Source organism: Peromyscus maniculatus, chromosome 16 (assembly GCF_049852395.1).
Source record: "Peromyscus maniculatus bairdii isolate BWxNUB_F1_BW_parent chromosome 16, HU_Pman_BW_mat_3.1, whole genome shotgun sequence".
Lineage (NCBI taxonomy): Eukaryota > Metazoa > Chordata > Mammalia > Rodentia > Cricetidae > Peromyscus > Peromyscus maniculatus.
Window position 1 is genome coordinate 22,751,965 of NC_134867.1, and position 27,675 is coordinate 22,779,639.

A 27,675-nucleotide genomic window follows, 5' to 3' on the forward strand; every position below is an offset into this window, starting at 1 on the left:
GAATTGCTATTTGCCATCTTACTTGACCTAATGGTAAATTTTTGTTTTCAATGTGATGTGATATTATTACTGTTCTAACAAAGGTGTATCTTAAGGAAGATGTTTCTGAAAAATAAAATGCTGACTGACTAGGACACAACTAGTTCCATCTTCTTCAAAATTCCCTCCAAAGTGGACTACTTTCTATCAAAGCCCTTCATTACTCTAGACTCTGGTAAGAGATTAGTATTTTGTAGTCCATTATGTCAAAATTGATCACATCTGAATGTCTTTTAAATGGCAGTATACAATTTAGAAACTGAAATGTATCAGTAACAGTTTGGTAATTTCTTAATTAAAATTTTTTATTGTAAGACACATGAATTAAATTCTTTAACTTTTAGAAAACTAGCCAAAATAAAAATTATTTATTGCAAGTGGCCTGAAAAAACAAGGGTGTGTGTGTATGTCTTTCTCTATGTGTATATGTATGTGTGTGTATATATATATATGTGTGTGTGTGTATACATATATATTAAAATATATGACCATAAATTTGTTTTAAAAAAAACAGCAACTATAAAACCTCAAAACCTAAGACTAAAAACCTAGGACTTAGGAGACATAAGGAGATGCTAACACAAATCAGCACTGGTTGCTCTATAATGCTATAGTTTTAGGTGGCTTTATTTCTGATATCATGACAGGATGGTGAGGACTCTATCCAAAGAGAAGTTAATCTGTTACTTGCTGCACTATGGTTGATCCATATAGATGCTATCATCTGACTTTCCAGCTTGGGACTATCTGCACAGACGTTACTTTTTGCACAGCATATATTTTTGCAACAAACAATTTCTTGATTGTCATCAAAACATTAGTCTTAAAACCCAATGAATTAATTTTTAAAGAACCATTCTTAGAGTAGCTAAGATCTTCTCTGGGTTAGAGAGTTGGCATGCATATTCACTTCAACATATGGATTTATTAGTAGACAGATCCCAGGAAAAGGAGTAGAGTGGATTCAGCACTAAATAGAAGGGAAATCTGTCATCGTGATGTAGTATGACTAACTACTGGAATATAACTATCAAATGACTATGGACAGCAGAAAACAGGCCCATTCTGAACTGAGTATCTTCCTGAGCAATCTTCTCAAAGGCCTGTCCCATTAAGTTTTCATTGTTGAGATTAAGAAAAATCTTTTCTAGGAGCAAGGTCTATACCAGAATAAGTTTAGCAAGAAAAATGGGTATTTGTGTGATCTCAGTCAACCGTACTATCCTGCTGGTTCCACACCCTTTACTCTCCCCCCTACTTGGTCCTGCCTGAAGAAAACTGGGCTACATTAAGAAGGAAGAGAGGGAAGGAGGGAGGGGAGGGAGGGAGGGAGAGAGGGAAGGAGGAAGAGAGGGAGGAAGGAAGGAAAAGAAAACCAACCTATAAAGGGCAATGCTTTGCCTGTATTAAAAAGACTGTAATGAATTCTCAGCCGGCAATAAAATATACAATCTTTCTAAAACATAAAATGATACACAGACAGTATTATTTGAAGTTTAAATGGCTGTGTATCTGCTCAAATGATTTGCATTTCATAGTAGTACCCTGTGCTCCAGATGAACTAACCTAAGTAATATCATAATCCATGACAAGCTGCTTGTAATTTAACAAATCTAATAAAAGAAATTAAAATATCTTTGAGACTTAGGTTTTGTTTTATGTTACTATTAATTCATATATGAATGAGTTGGCTTTCTCTTATAGTTTAAAGCAGGCACAGAACTGTTTAAATGTGAATGCTGAAATGTGGATAAAAAGCAACTCTGCCAGAGTTACTTTATCATCTTTCTTTTTTTAATAGTCATTGAAGGCCACAGAGGGCTCCTATTAATTTTATATGGCTCTGCTTACATATATATCATAAATTGCAAAGCCAATGGGAAAAAAAACCATCACAGCAGAATTTTACATTGTGAGATAATCTATGACCACTCTGGAAGAAATAGCTGTGCCAGAATCAGCCCAACTTCACAATCCCACCATTTCAATACATCCACTTTTAAAAGAACTAATGATTTTGCTCCCTATCCTTCTGCATTAGAACACTGCCTGGGTTTTGGGTCTAGTCAGCCTGCCTATAAAATTCCAAAATGAAGATTGACAGTGTGTGACTTTCAAAGCCTTGCTTTGACCCTCGAAATCCTATTATTATGTGAATAGAGTCCATGCATATGCAAATGCACATGCATGGCATGCACACACAAAGAGACAGACTGAAAGACAGACAGAGACAGAGTGATCAAGCGAGAGAATGAATGAGCAGTCACATGTATACACAGAAAATGATAGGATTAAGGAAACCCTATGCCTTTATCTGAAGAGCACTGTTCACAGCTTGGTCCTACAATCAGTAGTTTGAACATGCAGATTGTTTTGTTCTTTTTCTTGCAGACATTATCTCATTTTTCAAATAGTAACATGATTGTTTGCGTGATTTCATCAGCCCCTTCAAACTTCCTCTGTAAAGCAAACTGAACAAAATACCAACACCAACACGGACGACGACGACAAAGCCGGAATACACTGCCAGGAGCTTCACCTTTCCCTTCTAAGTCCTACGGAGAAACAAAGGAGGCTAACACAGCAGCATTTCACAACGGATCATTGTTGCTGTGGACCAACACTTGATCACTGGGTAACGCAGTTGTCTCCCATGTCCTGAGCATAGCGGTCTGATATTGTAGTCCTTAATTCATCAATGTCCCTCCGTAACTGGCACACATCCGAGAGCTTTTTAGTGAGCGCTTCTGGGCTGTGGTCATTTTCAGTCTCTTCAGCTGAACAGTTCATTGCTGTGTAAAGAAAGTATGCAGAGAATGTCTCACCTTTCTGAATAGACATTTCATGATTCTTACCTTCATCATGGGAACATGAGGTTGTATAATGAATACCAGTGAGGCTTCGGTTCAAATTATACATCATTTGATATTAAATAGACCCTGCCTATGTACACTGCTAGTTAAAATGTATTAAATTCATATAGCATGCACAAATTCAGCATGCTTGGTAGATGGCAATATTAGCAAAGTGAAAAAGAATGTGCTCTCACATCTCTTTTCAAGCTCTACTAGAGTACTTAATTCTTTCCCATTGACAAAATCTGGAAATCATTTGCATAGAGAAGCTGTCTTAAATTTTATGATTATAAAAGGGGGTTTTACTGGAATGAGGACATTAGTCTCCAAAGATACAGCCAAAGTATTAGGACTACATAATCTCAGATAATTGAGTCAAATATAGAGAGTGGCCCGAGGTCTGACTAATGGGGGCGAGGCTCCGGTCAGCGAGCTTTCAATCACCTACTCCAGTTTCTCCTCTTAAGCACGTCCCAGTAAAGAAGCAAGAAAACTATGAAATAAACTCCTTCTACCTCCAGCATAGCAGCCAAATAACTGTTAAACACTAACGAACATTTGCCATGATCAAGGTGTGACACTGGATAGAGAAGTCAATGACTTATCCTCAATGCTTTCTAAACAATTCCATAGACAACTGAACGTAGAGCATACTGTAGATGACCCACCACTACCCAAAACATACAGAGGCACAGACAAAAGATACAGAGAGCTAACTAGAGAAATGGCTGGGACTTGTTTACTGGTGGGCCATCAAAGCACAAAACAAAGCAGTCTGATAGAATCTGAGAAACAAGACTAGTGCCTAGCCATAAAATCGTAGAACATGAATTACATGTAAGAGACATAAGAACCAAGCTACAGAGATGGCAGAACCTATTCTATCTATTATATATGAGTATATTAGGAAAATCAGTTTGTGGTTTGGACAAAACACTGGTAATAATATGAAAAATGGGTAGAGGAAGGAGGATGAATACGACAGGTAATAGTCCAGTTCAGGTTATGTGAGTCTGAATTAACTCTGATACAGTGGAAGGAGTAAGTATCAGCTCTAGCAGAGCTCAATTGTCACCAAGTTGAGTGAGGGTCGGAGACTGGGAACAGCTTACAGAGGAAAAGGCAGGTAGGGAATGGTGGTGGTCATCACCATGAGGAGTGGGACTAGTTGGGGCAACTAGTCATGCTACATTGGGGCAAATAGTCATGCTATTTCAGTCATGCTACATCTCTGATGCCTAGCTGAATATATAGAGAGAAATAGCTGACTATAATCCAGAGACCAAAGATGCCTTCTAGACAGGGTAAGAGATCAGTATCTCTATGGGGGATATTGTAATAACAGAAAAAGATGTGAGAAAACAAAACAAGTATTCAGAAAGAATAGCGACTAAAAGTAGAAACAAATGAAACCCCCACTGACTAATAGTCCTTGTGTTCCCCAATATGATTTTTTTTCCAAGACAGAGTCCCCTTATGTAGCTCTGCCCATCCTGTAACTCACTCTGTAGACCAGGCTGGCCTTGAACTAACAGAGATCCACTTGCCTCTGCCTCCCAATAAGAAGGTGGCAGAGAAGTCTATAGAATATTGAGGCTAAGCAGTCATAAAGGTGGAAGTAGAACTTGGAGAATGATGTCATGAAAACCAAGGAGGCAGAGAGAATTTTAAGAGAAGGGGGGTAGGTCTGCCAAGAGATAACTGAAGGAATCCTGAGACAGCAAATCAAGTGAATGCACGGGTTCTTGACAAAGCAGCTGGCTGGACAGAATTTCACAATGCCGAAGGTAAGGTAAGGACTCGGAGTGTGAACCTGAAAGCCGGAAAAGAGCATCCACTGGGGGTTAGTGTGGTGCAGGTGCTCAGAGGCTTGAACCTCCATGGCATTCAGATTAGCATAACTCTATCTATGTAAAGGTTAATAAATGCTGTACTAAAATGCAGATTATAAGATAACTGAAGGGAAACCAATTTCAAATCACTGAAGTCTTTTATATGTGAACTTCTGGTTCTTCCTCCAAGAGACCCATTCTATCATCTGGCATCATCTCTAGGATCCATGAGACCTTGGCAGTCCTTCAGTCTATTCAGCCACTTTTCTTCCCTGTGTTCCCACTGTTCTTCGACCACATCTCAATGACAGCACTTACTTCACTGATCTACTCACTCACTTGTTTAATTATCTGCACTGACAGGACCAAACTGAGCACCCACACCACTGGGGTGTCTGATAGTCACTGACTAATACTGACCAGTGTTTGTCACATGCCTACACTAAGCATGTGAACAAACCTCCCTCGATGAAGGGAAGGTCAAATTCTGCTGACCTTGCTTAATACAAATATGTTTCATTTAACAGGTGACATTCTTTAAGAGCATTCATTTTAAGCTAAAAATACCTATTATGAGGTAAAACAGTAGAATATTGTTTGGAGAAAATAGAAATATTCTCTTGTCACATATGAACCATACTTAGGCAAGCATTCGCTAGAACGTGTTCAACATTAGAATGTGTCCAACACAAACTTTTTAATGTAGCCTTACCCTGTTTTAAGCTTTTTATTTATCTATTTCTTCTCTGTTAAAAAGACACCAACAAGACAATATTTTTTTCCTGGGAACTACACAAAGAGATGGGCATCTCTACAAAAGGAACTCCCAAAGGAAGGCTCACATCACTTTACTACTGCGGCAGCTCTTACACAATCTCAGGCAGAAGGGGAAAGAACTGAGACAGAGGAGAGGGGATGTCACAAGAGAGGAGCAAAGCCATGTGTGGCCAAGGCAGCACATCTGTGGGAGAGACTCTGGCTCACGGTCAGCCACAGGACACACAATCCTTACAAAAGCAACGAGTAGTATCTTACAAATATTCTAGCAGCTGATACACAGCTGACCCACTCGCCTGTGTAAATGCCACAGAAAAGCAACAGCAGGGATCCTTACTGTTAGCAGAGCAAATGGGAATGCCTGCTAACTAGCACTGTGGGCACACATTCGCAGACGCAGTGTGGGGAACATCTCTAGGCATTCTGCAACTATGCCCTTGTGGCTTCCCTTCTGTCCGTTTCGTAATGAACTGGTCAGAGGGAAACCTAAAACCAGCAACCGAGTCAGAGACTTATAAAGCTAAAGCAAAGGAGAGCACAGAGCAAACATGGGAAGGGCAGTGAGAATAAAGGAAGGCATCGGCACTTACATCTGATTCCCAGTAACAAGGAAAGGTTAGGCTCCTTGCCCTGAGCTCGCTGATTGAGAATACTACACAATGCTTTCAAGTCAAACAAACAATAGGACATTTCCTTGAAGAGCTGGTCGATCACAGTCAGATCAAAGAGCGGCCACTTAGAAAGGAGGCTCTGCAGCCCAGACTGCTCTGCTTCCTGGTCCTGGTCCAGTAATGAGAATGTCTGTCCTATTTGTCTTTGGTTCTGCAGTGGATAAAAGAAAATAAAAAGCCATTTGTTAGAACTGAGAAAAGGTATTCAAAAGTCATACGGATTAACATTTTCCATGAAGTCTACAAACAAGTCTATTATCAAGCATCATAGTGTATTTATGTTAACCAAACTCAATCTCACACCGTCAGTACAAAATAAACACTGACCTATATTTACAGGTCTGACTGCTGTGTGTGCCATCAGATGCCCATAGTAAACAAAGGGAAGGATCACACCCCAGCAGCCTTGGTTCTCAGAGTTCCTTCACTAACAAGCAGACTAGCTATGTATGCATCCCCCACAATGTAACCCATTTGGATGAAAAGAACAAGGATACCTTAAACCTCATTCCATGGTGTTGTTAAGTAGCAGAAGTGACTTGACTATACTGGAACTCTTTCTTTCTTTCTTTTTTCATGGAAAACAAAAGCCTTTTTCATACAATATATTCTGATCACTTTTCCCCGCCCTGAACTCCTCCTAGATCCTCTCCATGTCCCCTCCCACCCACCCAACTCGAAGCCCTTTTTTCCTTTAAAACACACACACACACACACACACACACACACACACACAAGACAAACAAAACAAGAAACTCACACACACACCAAATCCCCCCAGAACAGAAGAAGCCCTCCCAGAAGCCAGAGATCCAAGTATACAGGCAGAAGACCACTAAGACAAAGTGCTCCAGCAACCCAAGTGAGACACAAAGTCAACAACAAAACCACTGGGTGTGTTTCCTGACGGTCATCTACTCCGGGGCCTAGCGGGAGGTGTGGTTAACACACCCAGGGAGACTCCACTGAGAAAACCGCAACTATTTAGTTTTGAGAAAAAAAGTGCTTATGTTTTCATATGCATGGAATTACATTTTATGATTTAAGACGCAAAGAAATATAAATATGTCATGAAAGGGAAATGCTAGCATCTCAGAATTGTTTGACTAGAACTGGAAGTATCAGCAAAGATTCATGAGTTACCTTCAGAAAATGCTATTCTTATCTCCAAAACTATTTCCCCCTCCTCACCCTGAAAATTGCTAGTGAAATTTAACAGGATTTCCAACTGGAACTGCATTTAAGAATAACTAATCAAGCCGGGCGGTGGTGGCGCACGCCTTTAATCCCAGCACTCGGGAGGCAGAGCCAGGCGGATCTCTGTGAGTTCGAGGCCTGCCTGGTCTCCAAAGTGAGTTCCAGGAAAGGCGCAAAGCTACACAGAGAAACCCTGTCTCGAAAAACCAAAAAAAAAAAAAAAAAAAAAAAAAAGAATAACTAATCAACTGGGGTGGTAAGAAAAAGATGGCTTTTATATATGACTGCTAACTCCTACAGGTAAAGGAAATGGAGGACATGTGAAAAACTAACACTTTCAAATCATCTACTTATGTAGGCAATGAACTTGGGCAGAAGCTAAAGCCATCAAGAAAACAGATGCTGGCAAACTGCATATTCACCCCACTCCACAGATCACCTGCTGTTTGTAGTGGCCGTACCTTTATAACAAGAAGGCCAGGCTGTCACCACCTTAACCTAGAGAGATTAGTATCTGCATGCCACTTGGGAAGGATAATCAAATACTGTACAGTGTCAGCAATACAAAGTGTCCATAGCAAAAACAACTGACACGAATTTCATATAGCCTTTAGCTCTACCAACTAGCTTACTAGAAACAGAGGGTAAAGACCAAATGGTACCATTAAGGAAGCAACTGGACAAATCTAAAGGGTGTGACAATCTGTAAGTCTATGAGATGAATGTGCTTCTAGTTTCTTCAAAAGGACAGTAACATGGGAAGAACGGCACCTTGGATTTATAAATGCACGGGTAGCCCTTGAAGGAATAATGTCTTCCACAGCCACTGAACAAATACTTGGTGAAGTGGGCAAGGTGAATACAGACAAGACTATTATCAACATCAAGGAGTGATCATTTTGATGGGCATGATAATCGTACTGTGGTTATGTAAGAAAACGTCCTCCACTTCAGGAGGTTCCCATGTACTGCATATAACATGTCCTTAAACACAGGTCGGGACAGAGTGTGATCTGCAGCAGCTGCACTGAAGTCCCTTGAGGACTGTGTTCATGTTCAAGATATGCCTGCTTTGTGCACTCTGGGCCTCAGTGCATGTGTAACATTTGATTCTACCTAGTTAAGTCATGAAAACTGTATAAAGCCTGTCTTTTTGTTAGAATTTTCTTATGAAGCCTGATAATTTTATTAATCAACACATCAAAGTCAAACCTCCGGTTTGAACATGTCCCACATCGAACATGCACAAAGCAAGCACTGACTTTAAAGGGGTGGAGAATTGGGGTGACTCACTTGGAGCAGTGCTTCTGTTACCCTGTGGAGGCTGCCTTCTTTCCTTCCTAGCTCCCCCACCATGCTCTTTGCAGACAGCTTCTCTTTACAAAGTCTCCCTTGCATAGACTAAAATGACAACAATGTCAAAACTGTAGAGCAAATAAAAGTCACATGTCCGCCTAGCAGACTCCAATACTTCAGATCTTCTTGCCTCCCTAGTCCCTTCTATAACAAAGTTGTCACCTCTAAAACAGTTCACATTAGATCCAAAGAATAGGGAAGCAATACCAAAGAAGTTTTTAACCTGTCTAAAACATGTCAAATTGAGCTTTCTATCTAGTGCTATACTACAAATAATTCCTATTTTATTAATTGGTGTTAGGAGTGTATTGGCAACAAAGTAATATTTTGTTACGTTTTTCTTATGCATGAAACAGTAGAATAAGACAGTTTTTAAAAAAAATTATTTTTAGCTAAGCTCCCCTTTCTTTTTAGACTGTCCTGAACAGTGAACATGAGCCCAACTCAGGCCAGAGGAAACTTTGAAAATTAATCTCCTTACTCCATTATAAAATTGAATATCCTGTAGATGACAAAGTACTGTGAAAAAAAAAACAAAAACAAAAACTCCTAGTGTGCCAGAGCAGCATCGAAGGCATCTTAGACAAATCTGAGCCACTCCAGCTGACTCCTACTGAAAGACCTTGTCATAAACTCAATAGTTTCCTAGGGTTCCTAGGTGTTTCTATCAACTTTCTCCCCTGTGGTTGGACCACGAAATCAATAAACTTATGACCAGGGAAGAGAATTCATTTTCCTACAAGTCTGTACTTATTCTTAATTACAACTGCTTTATACTGACTACCGAATAGCACACGCCCATTATGAATGTGTACCATCCTAACATCTCCGCATGTAAGAGAAAGAGAGGGTCACAGAAGCAGACTTAACACTGAATGTCAAGCAGTTTTGTAAGGGGTACATATTTAACTTACTATTTTTAAATTTCATTTGATAAAACTCTGAAAGACTATTTAATGACTTAAAAGTTAGGTAAAAATGAATCAAACCTTTGAACAAGTATATTTTATTTTCTTACACAAACTTGTTTTCCGTTCCCTCAAAATGCAGTTGACAATACAACCCCAAAGAAAAGCTCTCTAATTTTTTTTTCTGAAACTCCAACTGTTTTGTAACTTCATTTGACTGAATGATATATGGAGATTTATTATCTTCTTGGAGATTTATGCTTCCTGGCCAGACAAGATTATTTATCTATACTCCAGAATTCAATTGATACTTTCTTAAGATACATGGCTTTATTAGAATTATAGAGAAAACTAGCACAGATAGACTCTTTAAAGCTCACATTTTAACAATAAAAACAGAGCTTAAAGAGGCTATTTTCACAATGCAATCCCTTAAAAGCCTAGTGTTTTGCCCTCTGATCAACTCAGAGCCATGTTGACTAGGAATGACTAATGTGTATCCATGTAAAACTGAAATTAAGAGAGATGCAAAACAGGCAGACTTTTCTATCAGGACCTGGAGGATTTAGCAATAGTGTCACAAGAAGGAAAACTGCAATAACCTCAGGCTCACGGGTCGTACTGGCTGGGTTTCAGGAAGCCCCGCCCGCGGGAGGGAGAGTGAGTCCCCACTCTCCTGTCTGCTTCCAAGGATGACTCTAGCTCCGGTGCTGAAGCTGCTAGACCACAGCACCTCATCCACCACAGCAGTCAATCTCTCCTAAATTGTATGAAGACGTGTCTACATAAGGGTTAGGAGTGGAGTAACGCTTTGTCTCAAGAGATGAAAGAACAAGCCGGGCGGTGGTGGCGCACGCCTTTAATCCCAGCACTCGGGAGGCAGAGCCAGGCGGATCGCTGTGAGTACGAGGCCAGCCTGGGCTACCAAGTGAGCTCCAGGAAAGGCGCAAAACTACGCAGAGAAACCCTGTCTCGAAAAACCAAAAAAAAAAAAAAGAGATGAAAGAACAAAATCCTGACTGTCATCTAGAGCTCCAAAGTCAAGCACGGTTCAGACAGGAATCAACATCATGCTTGTTTCCTTCTCAGTCACCCACCACTGAACAGAAAAAGGGTTGTTGAAGTAGTTCGGATATTGTACCTAGTGTCCACAAGGGCCCTTGTAATACTTTCTAGTGTTTATAAATACAAATGCACATTATATTTATTTTGATGTAAGAATTCATAATATCAATAGTTATTTTTCTATGCAGAAAACCTAGAAAATTTGATAGACATTTCAGCTAATTTGTTCTATCAGGAATGAATAATAAATGTTATTTCACAAAAAATTTTCAAGCAATTTTGAAATCTTGTGACTTTTAAAATATAATGCTACAAATAGTGGTTCCCTACTATTTATAAATGAATGATCCATATTTTCTGAAATAAATATTTGGCTGTTGTGAAATGCAGAATGCCAATCTGTTTGTGTTTCATTAGCCATGTTAAATTGATAAATTAAAGGACTGGATTAAGTTTTAAATGTCAAAAACCTTCCTTAAATTCCAGACTTAACAGTCTTAAGACTCTGCTAAGTTCATGACCTCTTGGCATTAACTATGAGTATTTCTGAAGTTGAAAAGTGGTTTTAAGTGTATGTGCTGTTTAGATATAAGAATCTAGAAATACACAAATAATTCATATGAAGGAAAGCTGTGCTTTTGTCAACAGACTCTACATAATCTGGAACCCAACTTAAAAGGAATCATTTGAAAAGAAAAACATACTAGTATTACACACACACACACACACACACACACACACACACACACACACACACGAATGCATGTGCACACATACATACACACATGTCCCACAAGAGTTACCCAAACAATACTACTTCGTGTGATTATCTATGAACAAATTGTTCTTTGTACTAGGTGATACATCAGTGAACACAGCCAAAGCTGTTGGACTTTGTGGAATTTTTACTAAGAAGAAAAAGACGAAATAAATTATAGCTGGATAATATTTTATATTAGTTTGTTTACTGCTGTAGAGAATGAACAAGAACATGGTAGGAAAACTGATACTGAAATCTCAAAATAGGGGACAAGGGTCCATGGAAAAGCTGATACTGATGCAGAGGTTTGAAGTGATCAAGGGACTCTGTCGGCCAGCTACCGAGAGAGTTACAGTCGGTGCAGAAATGCTGGGGCACCTATTGCCTTCTGTTTGAGTAAAGGACAGTGGGGGAACAAAGGCATGGTGACTACAGTTACAGAGCAAGGCAGGACTCAGAAGAGTGTTACAGGCATCATACATTTATGGGAGAACTTGGATCATTACTTTGGATAAGAGAAACTACTGATGAGCTCTGAGCAGAAATACGTGATCTGATTTCTGTCCAATAGTATCACTCAAGAAGAGACAGACTGAGAACACAAGGGTAGAGGCAGGAAGAGCAACCCCACAGGAGAAATAAAAATAGCTTGGATGATGCTGAACAGGCAGAGGGTGGAGAGGGATATATTTTAAAGGTCATGGAATTTCCTGAGAAACATGTGCTAAAAATTAAGGTTAAGTTCAGAACTGGAAGGTACGGCAGGGTTTTCAGTGGATTTTTTTTTTCAAACAGTTTTGGTGTTCTTGTTTTTAATGTGTTGTGTCAAGTGTGTTCACTAGTGTGGTAATACTGAACAGGAGCCTGGACACACAAATATGAAAGGGAGAATTCTGAGTTGGAGACACAAACGGGGGGTTTATTGGATTATATCATAAAGATTCTGAATTATATTAGAGAAATACTTGCATACCCATGTTTATTGCTGTCTACATGCACATCAACAGATGAATAGATATGAGAAAGGGTGGTACATAAACACTCTGGAACTTTACTTGGCTACAAAGAAAAATGCAATTGTGGCATTTGCAGGAAAATAGATGGAACTAGAAACTATATTAAGCAATGGGACCCAGAGTTAGAAAAACAAGCACTACATGTTTTATCACATATTTGGGTCTTACATTTTAGTTTTTGTGAGAACCCATGTGAGCATGGATATAGGCAATGAGACAGGGGAAAAAAACATAAGAGGGGAAGGAGGTCTTAAGTAAAGGGAGAATAAAAAAGGGAATCAAATCCATGTGACATGACTTTCGTGAGTAAACTACATACTAAGCCTATCCAGGACCTAGACAGACACAATTTATAAAAGAGATGCTAAGGGCAAAAGAGAAAACATAAGCTATCACTTGAAAACATAACAGAAATTAATGAATATACTATCTGGGCCAAGATATTTAGAAATAAACACTTTATTAATTTGATTCCAGTTTTCTTAAAGAAATAAAAAAAGGTATGTTCAAGTATTTAAGGTAAAAGAAAAAATGGCATGAATCACATTCTTCTACATACTTAACTTACATGCAATAATAATATATTTACATGTGACTAAAGATTGGAATAAAATGGAGTATGCAGATTTTAATTTACATAAATAAATACTGCATTATCATAATGTGAACAAATGTATGTAACATACATAAACTGCCAGGTATCACGGGCTCAAGTTTCATGAAAAAAAATTGATGTGACATGGCTCAAAAGTTAAGAGTGATGACCACTTTTGCAGAAGACCCAAGTTCAGCTCTCAGCACCCATTTCAGGTGGCTCACAATCACCTGTAACTCCAGCTACAGGGGACCTGACACCTTCTTCTGGCCTCTAAAGGCCTTTGCATTCATGTGCACAAGCCTACACACAAATATTTTTAAAAAATAACATCTTTTTAAAAATTCATGCATTGATTATTGTAAATTTAACGAAACCTTGCTAGATCCACTTTTTGGAAGCACCTAATAGTTCCGTGGTTCTAACGTGTAGAACAACAGAAGCTCTGTTAAGAAACATAAAGGTCATAACCTTTTGGGATCAATCAACCCATCATTGAATTCTTGAACATTATTTAAATCATAGATCAATCATTTAACACAGGCAACAGACAACAGAATGCACTTAATTCTGATACATGAGCCACTGATTCCAGGGTCAATGAGGGTGATATGGCTGTGACGATTGTTATGCAATGACCAGAGTTCATTCTCTCATAAGGCTATCTGGTAGTGGGTCCCCTCCCTTCCTTACTGATCCATGGGGATCCCTTCCCAAAGCTACATATTCTATCAACAAAGATGACCTTTCTCACAGAGGACCTTTGTTTTCCCTAGGGTATATGAGTAACTGTGTTCCCTGCTAGAACCTCCAAACAAGCTCTCAAAGTATTGTTAGAATTAGGATGTATGATTCTAAAAACTTCTTCAGTAATATCTGTCCAATGGCTTTCTGTCATACAAAGAGTAAAATCTACACACTGGTCAACTTGTGCAGGTTACTTTCCTCCATCACCTTCACCCCATTTCACTGCTGCAATCCCCTCTAAGACAGCAGCCTTCCTGCTGGTACTGGAACACGCTGGACAACTTTGGGCATCCGTTGCTTCCTTTCCCTAGCTTGTGCTATGGTTCCCCCTGGTTATCCTCATTGAAGACTCTTCTCAAACATTACTTCCTTTACAAAACTTCCATGGTCACCCTTTCATGTGGAGTCCCCTCTGTCACTGCCCTCTATCCTACTTATGTTTGTAACATAAAAAAAAAAAATAGGACTTGATGTTTAATTTCCATTTTTTCCAACCCAACCCATTAGACTGACTCGAGACTTGGTTTGCTCACTAACGAAATTCAAGAACTCTGTCCACCATACAGGTAAGGGCTCCATAAGTATCTGGCAAATAAATAAAGGAATTAAAGACCCATTAGCTTCCAAACTTATATAGTATACATTATGTGTCCAGAGTTTTGATGAGTTCTAATTCCTCAGCTGAGCTACCAGAGTATAAACACGTAACATGCTATCATTTGGTAATACAGAAAGAGCAACAGTGTTATTAGGAGGAGAGGGAAACTAAACAGAGCACTGTCAATTCTACCTAAAGGCTGGGGACCATGTTTCCATGCTGTATTAAATACATATTAAATATGCTGTATTAAATCATGCTCTGTAGAATCTTCACAGCTGAGGAGGTTTTGATATATGCACATTCTTAGAAGGGCATAGGCACTTAGGGGAACTACAATTTTTACTCAAATTTACTGAGGCATCATGTGCACATATACAAGCATGGTATGCATGCTCAGGATACATAGGTAGGAAGGAACTATAAAAACAGATTGTGGGGATATCATACTTAGAACCTATTGTTTAACTGATACATAATAGAAGTATTCTACAATGTTATTTGTAGAATAGAATAGATGTAGACACTACATCATTTTTGTAATTGGTGAGCATCACCTAACTAGCACTGTAGGCACTACAGTACAAAGGTGGTAGGGGAAGAAAATCAGAAAACAAAACAGGAAAGACAGCGATATTAAAGATCTCAATATCAGGTAGTACCAATGGGACATTGAGGAGAACATTATAGACTTCTGGAGAAAATTTGATGGAGGAGAAGAACACAAAATGGGTAGAGTTGGGTTGGGAATATGTTTCTAGATGGAACTAGTATATGAAAATTAAATGATACGTAGACTAACATCATTCCATTCTCTCTCATGATTAGATTTGACAACCTGAATCAAATGTATTCTGTACCTGAGAAAGATTATGGCCAATTACAGAAGGGAACGGCAAAGAGGAGAAGAGTCTTCAAATGCCTTTGGAGAACTGGTTCACCAAATTAGTAAATTCTGGTATTTCACACTGCATACATGTATATTATGCATTCTGCTCAAATTAATAGTACATAATTTATAATTATCTCAGGTACTACTAGTATTATATTTTCATACAGATATACATGTACGCTAATACTTTTGGGTAATATAGGCAGTAAGTGTAAATTAGCATACAGATACACTAAAATATGTACAAAATATTCCTTACCTGAATTTCTAAAATCATTCTGTTAATTTCATCCTGCTGGCTCTCTATTATCTAAAACACAGCAAATAAATTAGTCTGAATCTTTTTCTATTACTTTAAAAAAGCATCAATACCTCAAGAAAATTCAAAAGAGAAGAGTTTATTTTTAAATGTCTTTATTTTACAGAAGCATTCATAGTTAAATATCCTTTAAAGTGCAAGATGACTTGGAGCACCCATAAGTAAAAGTGAAATATTTTCCTGTAATTCCTAATGAAATTTTTTTATTTATAAAAATAACTTTGAGACAGACTTCAAATAATTTAAGGGAAAATATCTCCTTTTGTTTTGGATTTAAGTTTAAATAAGTTATAATATATTAAACTTCTACTTTCTAAACCAAAGCAAGCTATTTTATAAGCTATTAAATATCACTAAAATTATAAACCACATAGAAAACTCTAAGATTCACGTACTCAACAGGACAGATCTGACCTCTGCTCTCACAGCGTCCACTCACCTTACTAGCAGTTGCATTCTGCTCTCTGAGATTATCATTTTCACTCTGAAGCTGTTTTGCATCTAACATGGGAAGGCGGATTCCATCTTCAAGGCATTTTTCTACTTTTTGTTGTAAACTGTTATTTAGAAAAAAACAATTTCATGAAGAAATATTTTAAATCAAATAATTAAGATTCATAGAAAATATACAAATAGCTATGTATTTGCAGAAAAAGAGCCCATAACTAGATAGAGAAGCTGGTCATCATTTTAAAAATGGCGAATCTGAAGTCAGAGCTGCTTATAGTATGGCATCCCTACTTCCCACTGAAGTCCATCTCATAAAGCTGAACTCTGTAATCTAAGCCTGTTCCTTCCTTCTTCCCTACATGAGCATTACTTTACACACTGGTTCAGTAGAGTATTACTTTACCAAGATGAGTAGGGTGGGGAGATTAAGAACGTGGATATATATTCCTGCCTTTTCCTGTGCATGGTGAAACTTTGGTTGTAGGGATTGCTGTTTCCAAACCAACAGAATTATTTTCCCTTCATTAATAAGAACGTGGCTCTACAATGCCAACAGCTTGCTCAGGGTTGTCATGCGGTCTATGACAAAGGAGGCTCTTTTGGCATATTAAAAACCAGTCAGTTTCTTCCAGTGCAGTCTCATTGGGTAGATCAACCCCACTTAAGGACAGACTCTATGCCTAGGAATAGCTGGCAACACAAAACAAACTCAATGGTATTCTTTTAGGCTTTTCGTCTCATTTAGCTTTGCTTGGGCATTTTTTTATCTTAGCCATCTGTTGCTTGTTTATTTTGATTTCCGTGTGTGTGTATGTGTGTGTGTGTGTGTGTGTGTGTGTGTGTGTGTGTGTGTGTGTGTGTTTGGGTAGGAAGGTGAGAGGATCTGGGAGGAACTGAAGGAGGGAAAAAAACAACCAAAATATATTGCAGGAAAAAAGCTTTCTCCATTAAAAAAAATAAAAGATACAGGGAAAGGAGGTGTTAGCCATTAGAATGGAAGATTAGTGACTGGTAAAAGCAAACCATGTCATTAACAATAACAACCAACACCAAACAATAACAGCTGGGGGGAGGATTATTCTCAAGAGTTGCAACGTCTTCCAAGCATGGTAATGCATAATTGGAAACCTTGCACTTAGAAGGCTAGGATAGAAGGACTGCTGTGAGTTCTAGGTCATCCTGAGCTAAATAGTGAGTATTAGGCCAGCCAGGGCTACATATGGCAAGACCTTCTGTCAAAACAGACAAGCTGAAGATTTTGGTTTTTCGCTTTTCTTTCTTTCTTTTTTCTTTTTTTTTTTTAAGCATTATAGCAATTTGAATCCGTCTTCTTCAATAAGAAGAAATGACACTACTTAGGTTGGGGGGAAAGGACTGATAACACCAGGTGGCAGAATAAGGGCTTTGATGTATTCATACCTAATGGCCTCAGTGATCATTTATGTGGTACTGATGTGGTGTACTGCTTTGTGATACATTGCTGACTGTTGTAAGGTACTTACTTTCTCAAACTAGAATTGTATTTGGCCAACCTGGTGTAAGACACTATGTTCCGTGTACTTAACAGCATTACAAAGAGGATAAAACGCACTTTAAACATTAAAACCTTTTCGTTTGGGGGGATAAGTCAGTCTGTACAAGCTCACAGACCTGACTTCTATCGCCAAAGCCCACGTTAATAAAGTAAGCTCGGTAGCCAGGCTTGTAAACCAGCACTGGGGAGGTGGAAACAGGCAGGTCCCTGGAGCTCATTCGCTAGCTAGCCTCACTCAAGTCTCTGACCACCGAGAGACTCTATCTTCAACACCAGGGTGGATAACTCCAGAGGAAGGACACCAGAAGCTGACCCCTGGCTGTCATACACACCACACCCACCCACATGCACATACAAAACCTTTAAAAGGTAAAGAAGAGCCAGCAATAAGGAGGGAATGAGCCACATTGCTGCACACTACCAAGTTTCCTGTCATGCATTCATGTTTGGATTATGTAGCAAGGCCATTTCCAAAAGTAAGAAAGTTTTTGAAAAGTGGAACTAACTTATGCATTATTATATATTTTACTTTTTCATTTCTAATGAAGAATTTTACTGGATGGATTTCTTAAAAATTAAAAAAAAAAGATTTAGAAACATTATATAAAATGTAATGATATCATTCGTAATCATATATACATCTGAAGTTCCTTCAGAATATAAGAAATTTCCTAGACCCAAGTAAATACCATTACTATCCCTCAACATTAAGTGAATCCACTGCCAATATAAATACTGGAGAGTTAGCCGGGCAGTGGTGGCACACGCCTTTAATCCCAGCACTCGGAAGGCAGAGCCAGGCGGATCTCTGTGAGTTCGAGGCCAGCCTGGTCTCCAAAGCGAGTTCCAGGAAAGGCACAAAGCTACGCAGAGAAACCCTGTCTCGAAAAACCAAAATAAATAAATAAATAAATAAATAAATAATAAATAAATAATACTGGAGAGTTAAAAATAAGCTTTTACCTAAAAGCAAGAGGAATCTTTAAAGATATTATCTCTGTCAGCCTCAAGATCAAATTGAAAGTGGAAAATGTTTTTTGGGATACATTATACTAATCTTTGCAAATCAAGCATTTGTGGCTCTGTGTTCTATAAAACCCTAACAAAAGAGAACATAGAAAATGCCACAAATCTCCACAAGCAAACATGGGATAAAACAGCACTCTGTAATCTCCCACAACTGCTACGATGGCTCTAATATCCACAGTTTAAGTTTCCTCAATTACAGCGGCTACGAAACAGAACTCATGCGCTGTTTTTATTTTTGTCAACAAAGAGAAAATGTTTAAATTAGTGAAGATCAGGAAGTACTTTTAAGACTAAAGAGTTGGTATAAATTATGGATTTCTAAAAAAAATTAAAATGCAAGAAAGAAAAAATACTAGGATAAAAATGTAAACTCCAAACTGTGACAGTTTTGGGAACTGACATCAAGAACAGAAATCAGAGAGTTCACTGTACTGAAATCCAAGAGAAAATAGTAAACCAAGTGATTTTCAGATTTCAGGATTTCTTGCACTCAGTTTTTTGCTGTTTTATTATTTGACTCTTTCAGATAGTTCAATCTATTTATGACTAATAACAAGAAGATTTAAAGGTTACAACAGAATATAAACTGATGCATGTAACAGTGTTCTAGGTTCATAATAAAAATTTCCATGTTTGAGCATAAGCTGAGGAGTCCAACAAATGCGAGTCACTGTCACTGGAGACTTGGATTGTAAAGTGTAAACCGCCGCAGATGCGCAGGTAGGTCTGGGAAGTACATGAAAATCAGCCATTCAGTGAGATGAAATCAAAGCCCATCAGTCCCCTACAGTGCACTCTCTAGGAAGGAGTGTAGTGTATCTTACAGGTTGCTTTCTGCTGTTTAGAATTTTCACTTGTCTTGATAAAAACCTTCAACTAAAGAGTTTGCAATGGTATTTTCAGACTTTAGTTGAGTTGACTTTCTTTGTTCATTCTTTTGCTATTTCCATCTAAAATTTTTGGCAAGATGTTGGTATAATGCTTAAAAATACCAAATCAATCAGCTTCAGTGAAATCATATTGCACCTTTCTAAGGTAACATTGATGATCCTGGCAAGTTAAAGAGCGTGAAGACATGAAAGGTCCCCTCACCTCTGAACAGAGGTCACCAGCTCCTTTTCCTTCTTCTTCTGGCACAGTAGCTGCATTTCTTTATCTTGACATTGCTTCTTAATCTCCTCAAGCTTCTTCTCTGTGTCTATCAAAGTCTCTTGCAAATTCCTGTTTTTTCCTTCAAGGACTTGCAGCTAAGGAAAAATGTTTACAGTTTTCATTGCATGCAATACTAAATATACTGCCACTAAAATTACTACTCTTCTCGGGGTTAGACTGTTCACTTACAGTCATTCTATATCTAAACAACTTCACACTGCCTCTTCCTTTATTTGAAAGAATTGGGAGAATGGATTATGAAGCAGAAGACTAGATAACATTGCTGAAACAGAAAGGTTCATAATTTTTCATTTTTTTTAAGTATGGCGAAACATAAAAAATATATAATTAACATCATAACATAACCATGTCTGCATGTATGACTCTTTACTATTAGGTACTTTCAGATTGTTATCATGACAATTCCCAGAACTTATCTTATACACCTGTACCCATTAAATTTCTTTCCAATTACTATTTACTCCACACCATGGCATCCTACAATACTACTTTCTATGTCTCTGTAAGTTGATTGCTTTTGGATCTCATACAATATAATGATACAATATTACCTATTTATGACTGGCTTATTTTACTATTCTTATTTTATTATAAAATGTTCTCCAGGTTTATCCACGCTGAAGAGTGTGTCAGGATTTCCTTCCTTTATAAGACCTAACAATAGTCCATTCTATACATGTACTATCTACTGTGTATCTACTCATCAACTGTGGACACCTTATTGGTTCTGTACTTTGGTTCTTGTAAATAACACTGTTATAACTGGGTCTATGAGCACCATGACTCTTGGCAGTGGCTATCCCAATGGGTGTTAGGCATTATGATCCCATGTGTTTAACTCTCTACTCTGCCTCTTTCTGCTCATGTATCCCCTATGGTCCTTTAGATCCTTTCTATATTTAATCTTAGTTTTATAATTTATAAATTAATTTTCTTTCCATATACATCCTGAAATTATATAAACAACTCTCAACTGAAGATGATTTTTACCTCCACAGACATTGACAAATGTCCATTGTTTGCGTTGGGAAAGAGTGCAGCACTATGATCATCTAGGAGGTAGAGGCCAGAAGGACTGATTACAAGAACTACTTCTCCTGCAGTGCACAAGGCAGACTACACAGAACAACTGCTCCCCACAAGGTGCTGGCGCCTAGACTGAGAACCTATGGTTTGGAAGGACTGAGATAACTGGGGTGAATCCATGTTTCAAGAAGCCTTCACCAGAACTGGTAAAGAGACTGAATGAGGTATTAAAAAAGGAAATAGAATATTATTAAAAAAGGAAAATAGTCAGAGGAGTGAAGAGAGATTACAGATCAAGGCATATTAAAAACTATAGCAGGATTAAGAACTAGTGAAGAAAATAAGCATCTATAAAGATACTCAAGCCTTGAATCCCAGAGAACACTGGACAAAACCAAAACTAGAGTGAATGTGGATATATAAGGTAGAGTAAACAGCTAGGTTTAGAAACTACCACCTTTTAAAAATAGAATAGAATGTTAGGGGTCAAAGAGATGGCTCAGCAGATAAAGGTGTTTTAAAATGCAAATCTGATGCCTGAGTTTCATACATGAAATCTACATAGAGATAGAAGAACAAAACCAATTCCACAAAGTTCCCTCTGACCTCCATACATACATCACACATACATACATACAATAAAAAAGTAGTTTAAAAACTGAACACTAAGTAAGACAGTTACCATGTAGGTTTATTACAAAGGTAATCACATACTAACAACAGAAGAGAGATTTATTTCTTCTTTTTGAACAGTTTTAAGTCAATTTATATCTTAGGAGCAGTAATTGAGTATGTAATTTCTAAGTAGCTAAATTTCTAAAACATTTTGCAAGCATTTCAAAGTTGCATGTTTAACCACGTTACCTGTAGACTCTGACTCTGTACATCATCTAGAGTTGGAAGATCTGCCAGGTACTTTTCCAAGGTCTCAATTCTTCTCTGCTTTTCTTTGTTTTGCTCAGATTCCTTCTGGCATTTCTTTTTCAGGCTGTTGATGTATCTATCTCTGGTTTTCAGCTAAAGGAAAACATTATGAATCCTCAATTGTTTTGAGTTACTAAAATTACAAAATCAATGTTTCATTCTTGGGTATCTTGAATTTATCAATGAGTCTCAGCTTACAGTAAAGATCACAAACTGAGTTAAGAGCTGCCTTGTATCATTCAAAGAGTCTTTCTCTTCTCCTCGAAACTTGTATAGGTCTGAAATAAGGAATCTGGATGATATCTGTTTGCTTTTACAGATGGCATTTTGAAATTGTACTAAGGCATCTGGCAGTAATGACCAAATTTTTATTACCTATACATGTACAAATTTGGATAAGATTATTCATTTCTTTATCCCGTAAATAATGTTGTGCTCATGTTGAAACTGCATTGAGTTTAAATTATGTTAAAATTATTTAATTATAACTCTGTATCTTAAAAGGTTATTAGGTACCAAAAAAGACATAGAAACAAAGCTACACATATTTCACATATTTTCTTAATCATCAAAGCAAATACTCATCTCTAGAGGACAAATTCTAATTTCTAATTTTCCAGAGCTATATCAAAATACTTTACATAAACTAAGAAAAGAAGATACATCAGTTATTTTGTTACTACAAGTTTGCAAAGCCAGGAGAACTCACCAAATATTTAGAAACAGAAAATGGGTTAAGTGAGCCAATTTATATACTTCAAGCAAAAATATTTTTATATTGTACCATAAGTGAATTTGTACCACATTTTCCTTCTTAAAATTCTAATGTAAAGGTGCCTCGCTACTGAGGTCACTCTAGGGTTGAGGTATTATGTGAAGTTAACATCTACTACAGAACAAGGGCAGATCATCTCAGTAAGCCCCGGTCTGTAGAGGTTTAACTGGAGATTTGACAGACTCATTTGACTCTACTAACTTTAACTTGCACGTCCCACATTCACAAACTCTTTCACAACTAAGAGCAATTACAAACAAACAACCCAGTCAATGAACAGGCCAATGAAATGAATCAACTGGCTATTTTCAAGAGATGAAGTAGAAATGGATAATAGAAGAAAACAAAAGGTTCAATGCCCTTAGCATGTAAGGGAAATGCAAATTAAAACTACTCTGAGATTAGATCTCACCCTGCTCAGAAAGGCTCCCATAAAGACAACGAATGACAGAACCACAACAAGGATGTGGAGGAAGTGGAGAAAATGTAAATTAGCCCAGCCACTATGGAAATCAGTATAGCAGTTATTCATAAAACTAAAAATGGAATTACGACTCAGCTGCTCCTGAGCATATACCTGAACGACTCTAAGTCAACACCCCACAGAGATACCTGCACATCCTTGTTTATTACAGCATTACCAACTGACAACCTATAGAATCATCCTAGGTGTCAATAAGCAGATGAATGGATAAAGACAATGTGATGTTTTAATACATACATACACACATATCACAAACTTTCTCTCTCTCTCTCTCTCTCTCTCTCTCTCTCTCTCTCTCTCTCTCTCTCGTGTGTGTGTGTGTGTGTGTGTGTGTGTGTGTGTGTGTGTGTGTGTGTAATGTTTAATTCAACCATAAAGGATGGGGTTATGTCATTTGAAGGAAAATGGATGCAAATGGAGATCATCCCATTAAGTAAAATAAGCCAGACTCAGAAAGATAACTACTGAATGTTTTCTCTCATTTGTGGATCACAGGTCTTTTATAGATACATAAAACCACCTATGTATGACATGAAATCTACCGATTCAGAGTAAGGGGCTCCAACTTACTAGCTTGAGTCAAGTGTCTGAAGATAAGCTTCACTTCATTCCTCAGTACTGTATGGTCAATGAGACCAAGAAACAAACAATTGGAATAAGGAAACGAAGGGTCACTGGTGTACACATCTGGTTTTAGAAAATTCACTACTAGTTAGAGAAGTATACTAAAGACTGTTATTCCTCAAGAAGATCCGTAAATCTCTGCCGACAGCACAAGTTTCTTCAAAGTTGGAGCATGTAGCACTAATCACTCTACTACAAATGCACAACCTGACAGAGCCCCTGGACTAGGGCAAGCGAGACACAAGCATGCTCTGCTGAAGAGAGCTGCTGATCCACCACAATCTCACACGAAGTACTCACCTTTTCCTCCAGCTTCTTCTTCTCCTCACTAAACTGGTGTAGTTTTTGTTTGAGAAACTCGTTGAGCTGTGAAACTTCCTTCTCAGTTGATGCTAGCTTTTGCTCCAGTTCTTCCTGGTGGGGATGGGACAGTGACTGCTCTGAAAATGGAGTCTGGACTGAACTGTTCTCATATTGTGGCTATTGGGAAAAAAAGAACAGCAGGTAAGTCTTCATAAGTTTACTTGTCTTGAACAAATAAAAACAAAATGGGGAGGGGTCACAGTGCAATAAATACCTAGAAGCTCTAAAACAGACTGTCCTCAAACTAAATCCTCGCTCTTCTGCTTCCTAAATACAGACCATGATTAAAGCAAATCAGTATCACTAAGTCTTGGTTTACTCATCTAAAAAATAGAAATAATAAAGCTATTTTGCAATGTTTTAAATAAGGTATGCAAGCTCCTAGCACACAGCAAAAATCCAATGGTTTAAAAGTATACTGAAAAATACAAATAATGTATTACACACCTTCATCCCATAGAAGTAAAATTTTTAGAGAAGTAATTAAACACAAACAAAAAGCTGGGTGTGGTGGTAAATTCCTGTAATCCCAACACCCTGAAAACTAAGGAGGGGTTTGGGAGACCAGCATGAGCTAGAGAGTAAAGACACTGTCTCAAAACTGCATGAACGTTTTCTTTACAGGTGATCATTCCAACTACTTAAACTCAATAAGCATTAATAGACTGGTTCTATAACTAAAAGTAAGATCCGTAAAGTCAGGCTTTTTGTCCATGGCAGGGTGTGACCATATACTTGTCCAGAATTGTGCCTGGTTCCATACAAGTGCCCAATGATAATCATAGAATGAAAAAAAAATAGTAGTGCTTCTTCCATTTAGAAAGAAATTCTCCTTTCTAAATTGATGGGAATTCTTCTATAAGAAAAGATGGGCCTTGAGGGGTGAAAATTTGGAAGGAATAGACAGAAAAATACATACATTCCTTTAGATGAATCAACAGAGAATCTACTATGCATTCAACACATATTTACAAAGCAAACCACACTGGTCAAAATTTTAAGGCTAATAAACAAGGTTACAGAAAAAGGTCCAAACCTACAGCCAAGCCTAAACTGCTTCAATGGCAGGTGTAGTAGTTAGGGAGGTGGAAGAGAAGTGACTTTGAACAGGTCTTAAAGGACGAGCGCTTTGCCAAATGGTAGGCATCCATTCAATATGTAAGTAAGATCTGTTATACACAGGAATATTTCAGTGCTGCAGACTCTGGCACTAGCCTTTAAGAAATCAAGTTTTAAAGGAGAAGCCCTTAGATAATTTTAGCACAGGAAACAATATAATGAGGTACTCAAATAAAGGTCACAAAGTACAAAGTGTGGGAAAGAGGACAATGAAGGTATCATTGGGAAAATGAATAAATGGGCATTAATGGGGCAGTGGCTTTTGAGACATTTCTTTAAAAATAGGTGGATTCTGGTGTGGTGATTGTTTTTTGTCAACTTGATACAAACCTAGACATATCTAAACACTGGACTTAAGATTAATTTCAAATCTATATGGATGTTCTAGGGCAAACACTAAGAAAACTTACTGAAATAAAGGAAAATATTCATATAAAATGTTTAATTAAAATGACAAAAAGAAAAACTGTGTTACATCGGAACATAGTAACACAAACAAGACTATAAAATATTCAAATATGTGGCCATTATTAAGTCAACTATACCCATGATCACTATGAACATCCCTGGTTTAAGTGCGCCAACTGAAAGACAGATTGTTATAGTAGATCAAAGAGCAAGATCCTTATGTGTCTTCTATGGGGAACCCTTATTAATAATACAAAACAGTCTTTAACCACATAAAAAAGAGTAACAAAATACTTGACAGAAATGCAAGAAGAAATACATGAATCAACCATAGTCACTGAAGACTTTCAACAGCTGATCAGGAATGGACAGCCTCAGAAGGCAGAGGATCAATGAGGACACACTTGCTGGCACAGGCCATCAAGCAGCCAGATGAACCAGTATCTAGACTACCCATTCTTCAACTGCACCACACACTTCTCGAGTTCCTTTGAAACAGTCATCAGGAAAACAGCATTCTAGTTCATAAATCATATTTTATAAGCTGAGAACTCATCGGATACCTACCTCCAGACCACAGGTAAATTAAATTAGAATGCAAACACATACACACACACACACACACACACACACACACACACACACACACACAAGCAAAAACAACAACAAAAAAAACCCCCTGGGACATTCTAAAACAAAGCACTGCTAAATAATATATGGCTTAAAAAGGAACTCTCAGCTAAAAGAGAACTGAAAATTTGAGAAATCTCAATAAACTGGTGCTTAGAGGAAAGTTATACCACTGAATATATTTTATATAAGAAGGATTAAATTCATCTAAGTCTCTAATTCCAGTAAACTAGAAAAAGTAGAGAAAATTAAATTCAAAGTAAACAAAAAAAATAGAGCAAAAAAAAAAAAAACCAATGAAATTAAAAATAAGATACAGGGCCAGGCGGTGGTGGTGCATGCTTTTAATCCCAGCACTCGGGAGGCAGAGCCAGGCAGATCTCTGTGAGTTCGAGGCCAGCCTGGGCTACAGAGTGAGATCCAGGACAGGTACCAAAACTACACAGAGAAACCATCTGGAAAAAAAACAAAACAAAAAAAAATAAGATACAGGAAATTCAACAAAACAAAAGTTGAGCATTTATTAAGAGCAATAAAAATCAGTAAATCTTCAGGTAGGCTAAGAGAAGAAAATGAAAGAAGACCGAGGTTACTAATGTCAGAAATAAAAGAACCATAACAGAACTCCTCCAATCCCAGAAAACTTTATAAACTCAATGAAATGGACCGATACCTGCCAAAACTCACATAACAAAAAAAAATCTGGAGACCTTTAGTATATTACTAAAGAAGTTAAATATGTAATTAGAACACCCTAAAACAGAAACCATCATTCTCTAAACTAATCACCGAATGGACCACCCCCTCACCGCCCCCCCCCCCCCCCACACACACACAGAACAAAAGAAAGAAAAGTGGTGAGAATCTAGAGCATCTGAACTGGAGCGATGACAGTAGATCTGACAGGACAGGAAGAGCCACAGAGGAAATCATTGATAAGCTGACTTAGAGAGCCATCTACTGGCTGCCTACACTGCTCAGACACCTTTTTTAAACATGCTTTTGGAAATATAATAATTGTATAATCCAAGAATAACATTTACTAAGGAGGAAGTTATAAGGAGATATTGAATGGTTCTACGAAAAATATTGTTTTAAAGACAAATTATACTCATTATTTAGCACAAGAATCTATTTTCATATAACTACACTATCAGTCTCAGCACTATCCTATAGGGAACTGCTGTTTTGTAGTTGAAATCAAAGTAGAGTACAAAGTAATGAAGTTTATGATACATGTGTAATCAAAGTGAAAAAAAGCTAGCTAGATAACTATGTTAAATGCTCCTAACTTAAATTAAGTCTTATAGTTACTTGGTTTTTAGTATTTCCTGATTCCAATGTCTAATTAGTTTAAGTTTTACAAATAACACATTTGAGGGTACAATTAAGGAAAAAAATCCACTTCAAATGAGCTTCTGACATCTAGGAATAAAGGCCTTAACAAAAAATAACAAAAATAATTCCACTAACAGAAGCATGTATTTCCAGGAAATGTTCACTTCTCAC

The 27,675-nt window shown here is 37.7% G+C and overlaps 1 protein-coding gene and 1 long non-coding RNA gene across 14 annotated transcripts in view; one reads left to right on the plus strand and one right to left on the minus strand.

Moving 5' to 3' along the window:
- Nucleotides 1–2,628: 2,628 nt before the first annotated feature.
- The window catches only part of Cep85l (centrosomal protein 85L), a 121,061-nt gene continuing 96,014 nt past the window's right edge, over nt 2,629–27,675 (minus strand). For 5 of the 13 annotated variants that reach the window (XM_076552474.1, XM_006988635.4, XM_076552475.1 and 2 more), the window contains 8 exons: nt 23,947–24,126; nt 21,704–21,856; nt 19,733–19,887; nt 16,067–16,184; nt 15,568–15,618; nt 8,665–8,772; nt 6,094–6,325; nt 2,629–2,831 (listed from right to left, as the gene is read on the minus strand). In XM_076552474.1, the coding sequence (XP_076408589.1) occupies nt 2,668–2,831; nt 6,094–6,325; nt 8,665–8,772; nt 15,568–15,618; nt 16,067–16,184; nt 19,733–19,887; nt 21,704–21,856; nt 23,947–24,126 (1,161 nt within the window). In that variant the 3' untranslated portion in view covers nt 2,629–2,667. Of the gene's footprint in view, nt 2,832–6,093; nt 6,326–8,664; nt 8,773–13,616; nt 14,404–15,567; nt 15,619–16,066; nt 16,185–19,732; nt 19,888–21,703; nt 21,857–23,946; nt 24,127–27,675 lie in introns of those variants that run through there. The other 8 variants (XM_076552476.1, XM_076552478.1, XM_076552484.1 and 5 more) reach the window with 4 other exon arrangements.
- LOC143268866 (uncharacterized) lies at nt 4,521–21,914 on the plus strand. The gene is made up of 4 exons (XR_013044999.1): nt 4,521–4,681; nt 14,326–14,384; nt 15,245–15,374; nt 20,812–21,914. It is a non-coding gene; the product is annotated as an uncharacterized LOC143268866 (long non-coding RNA).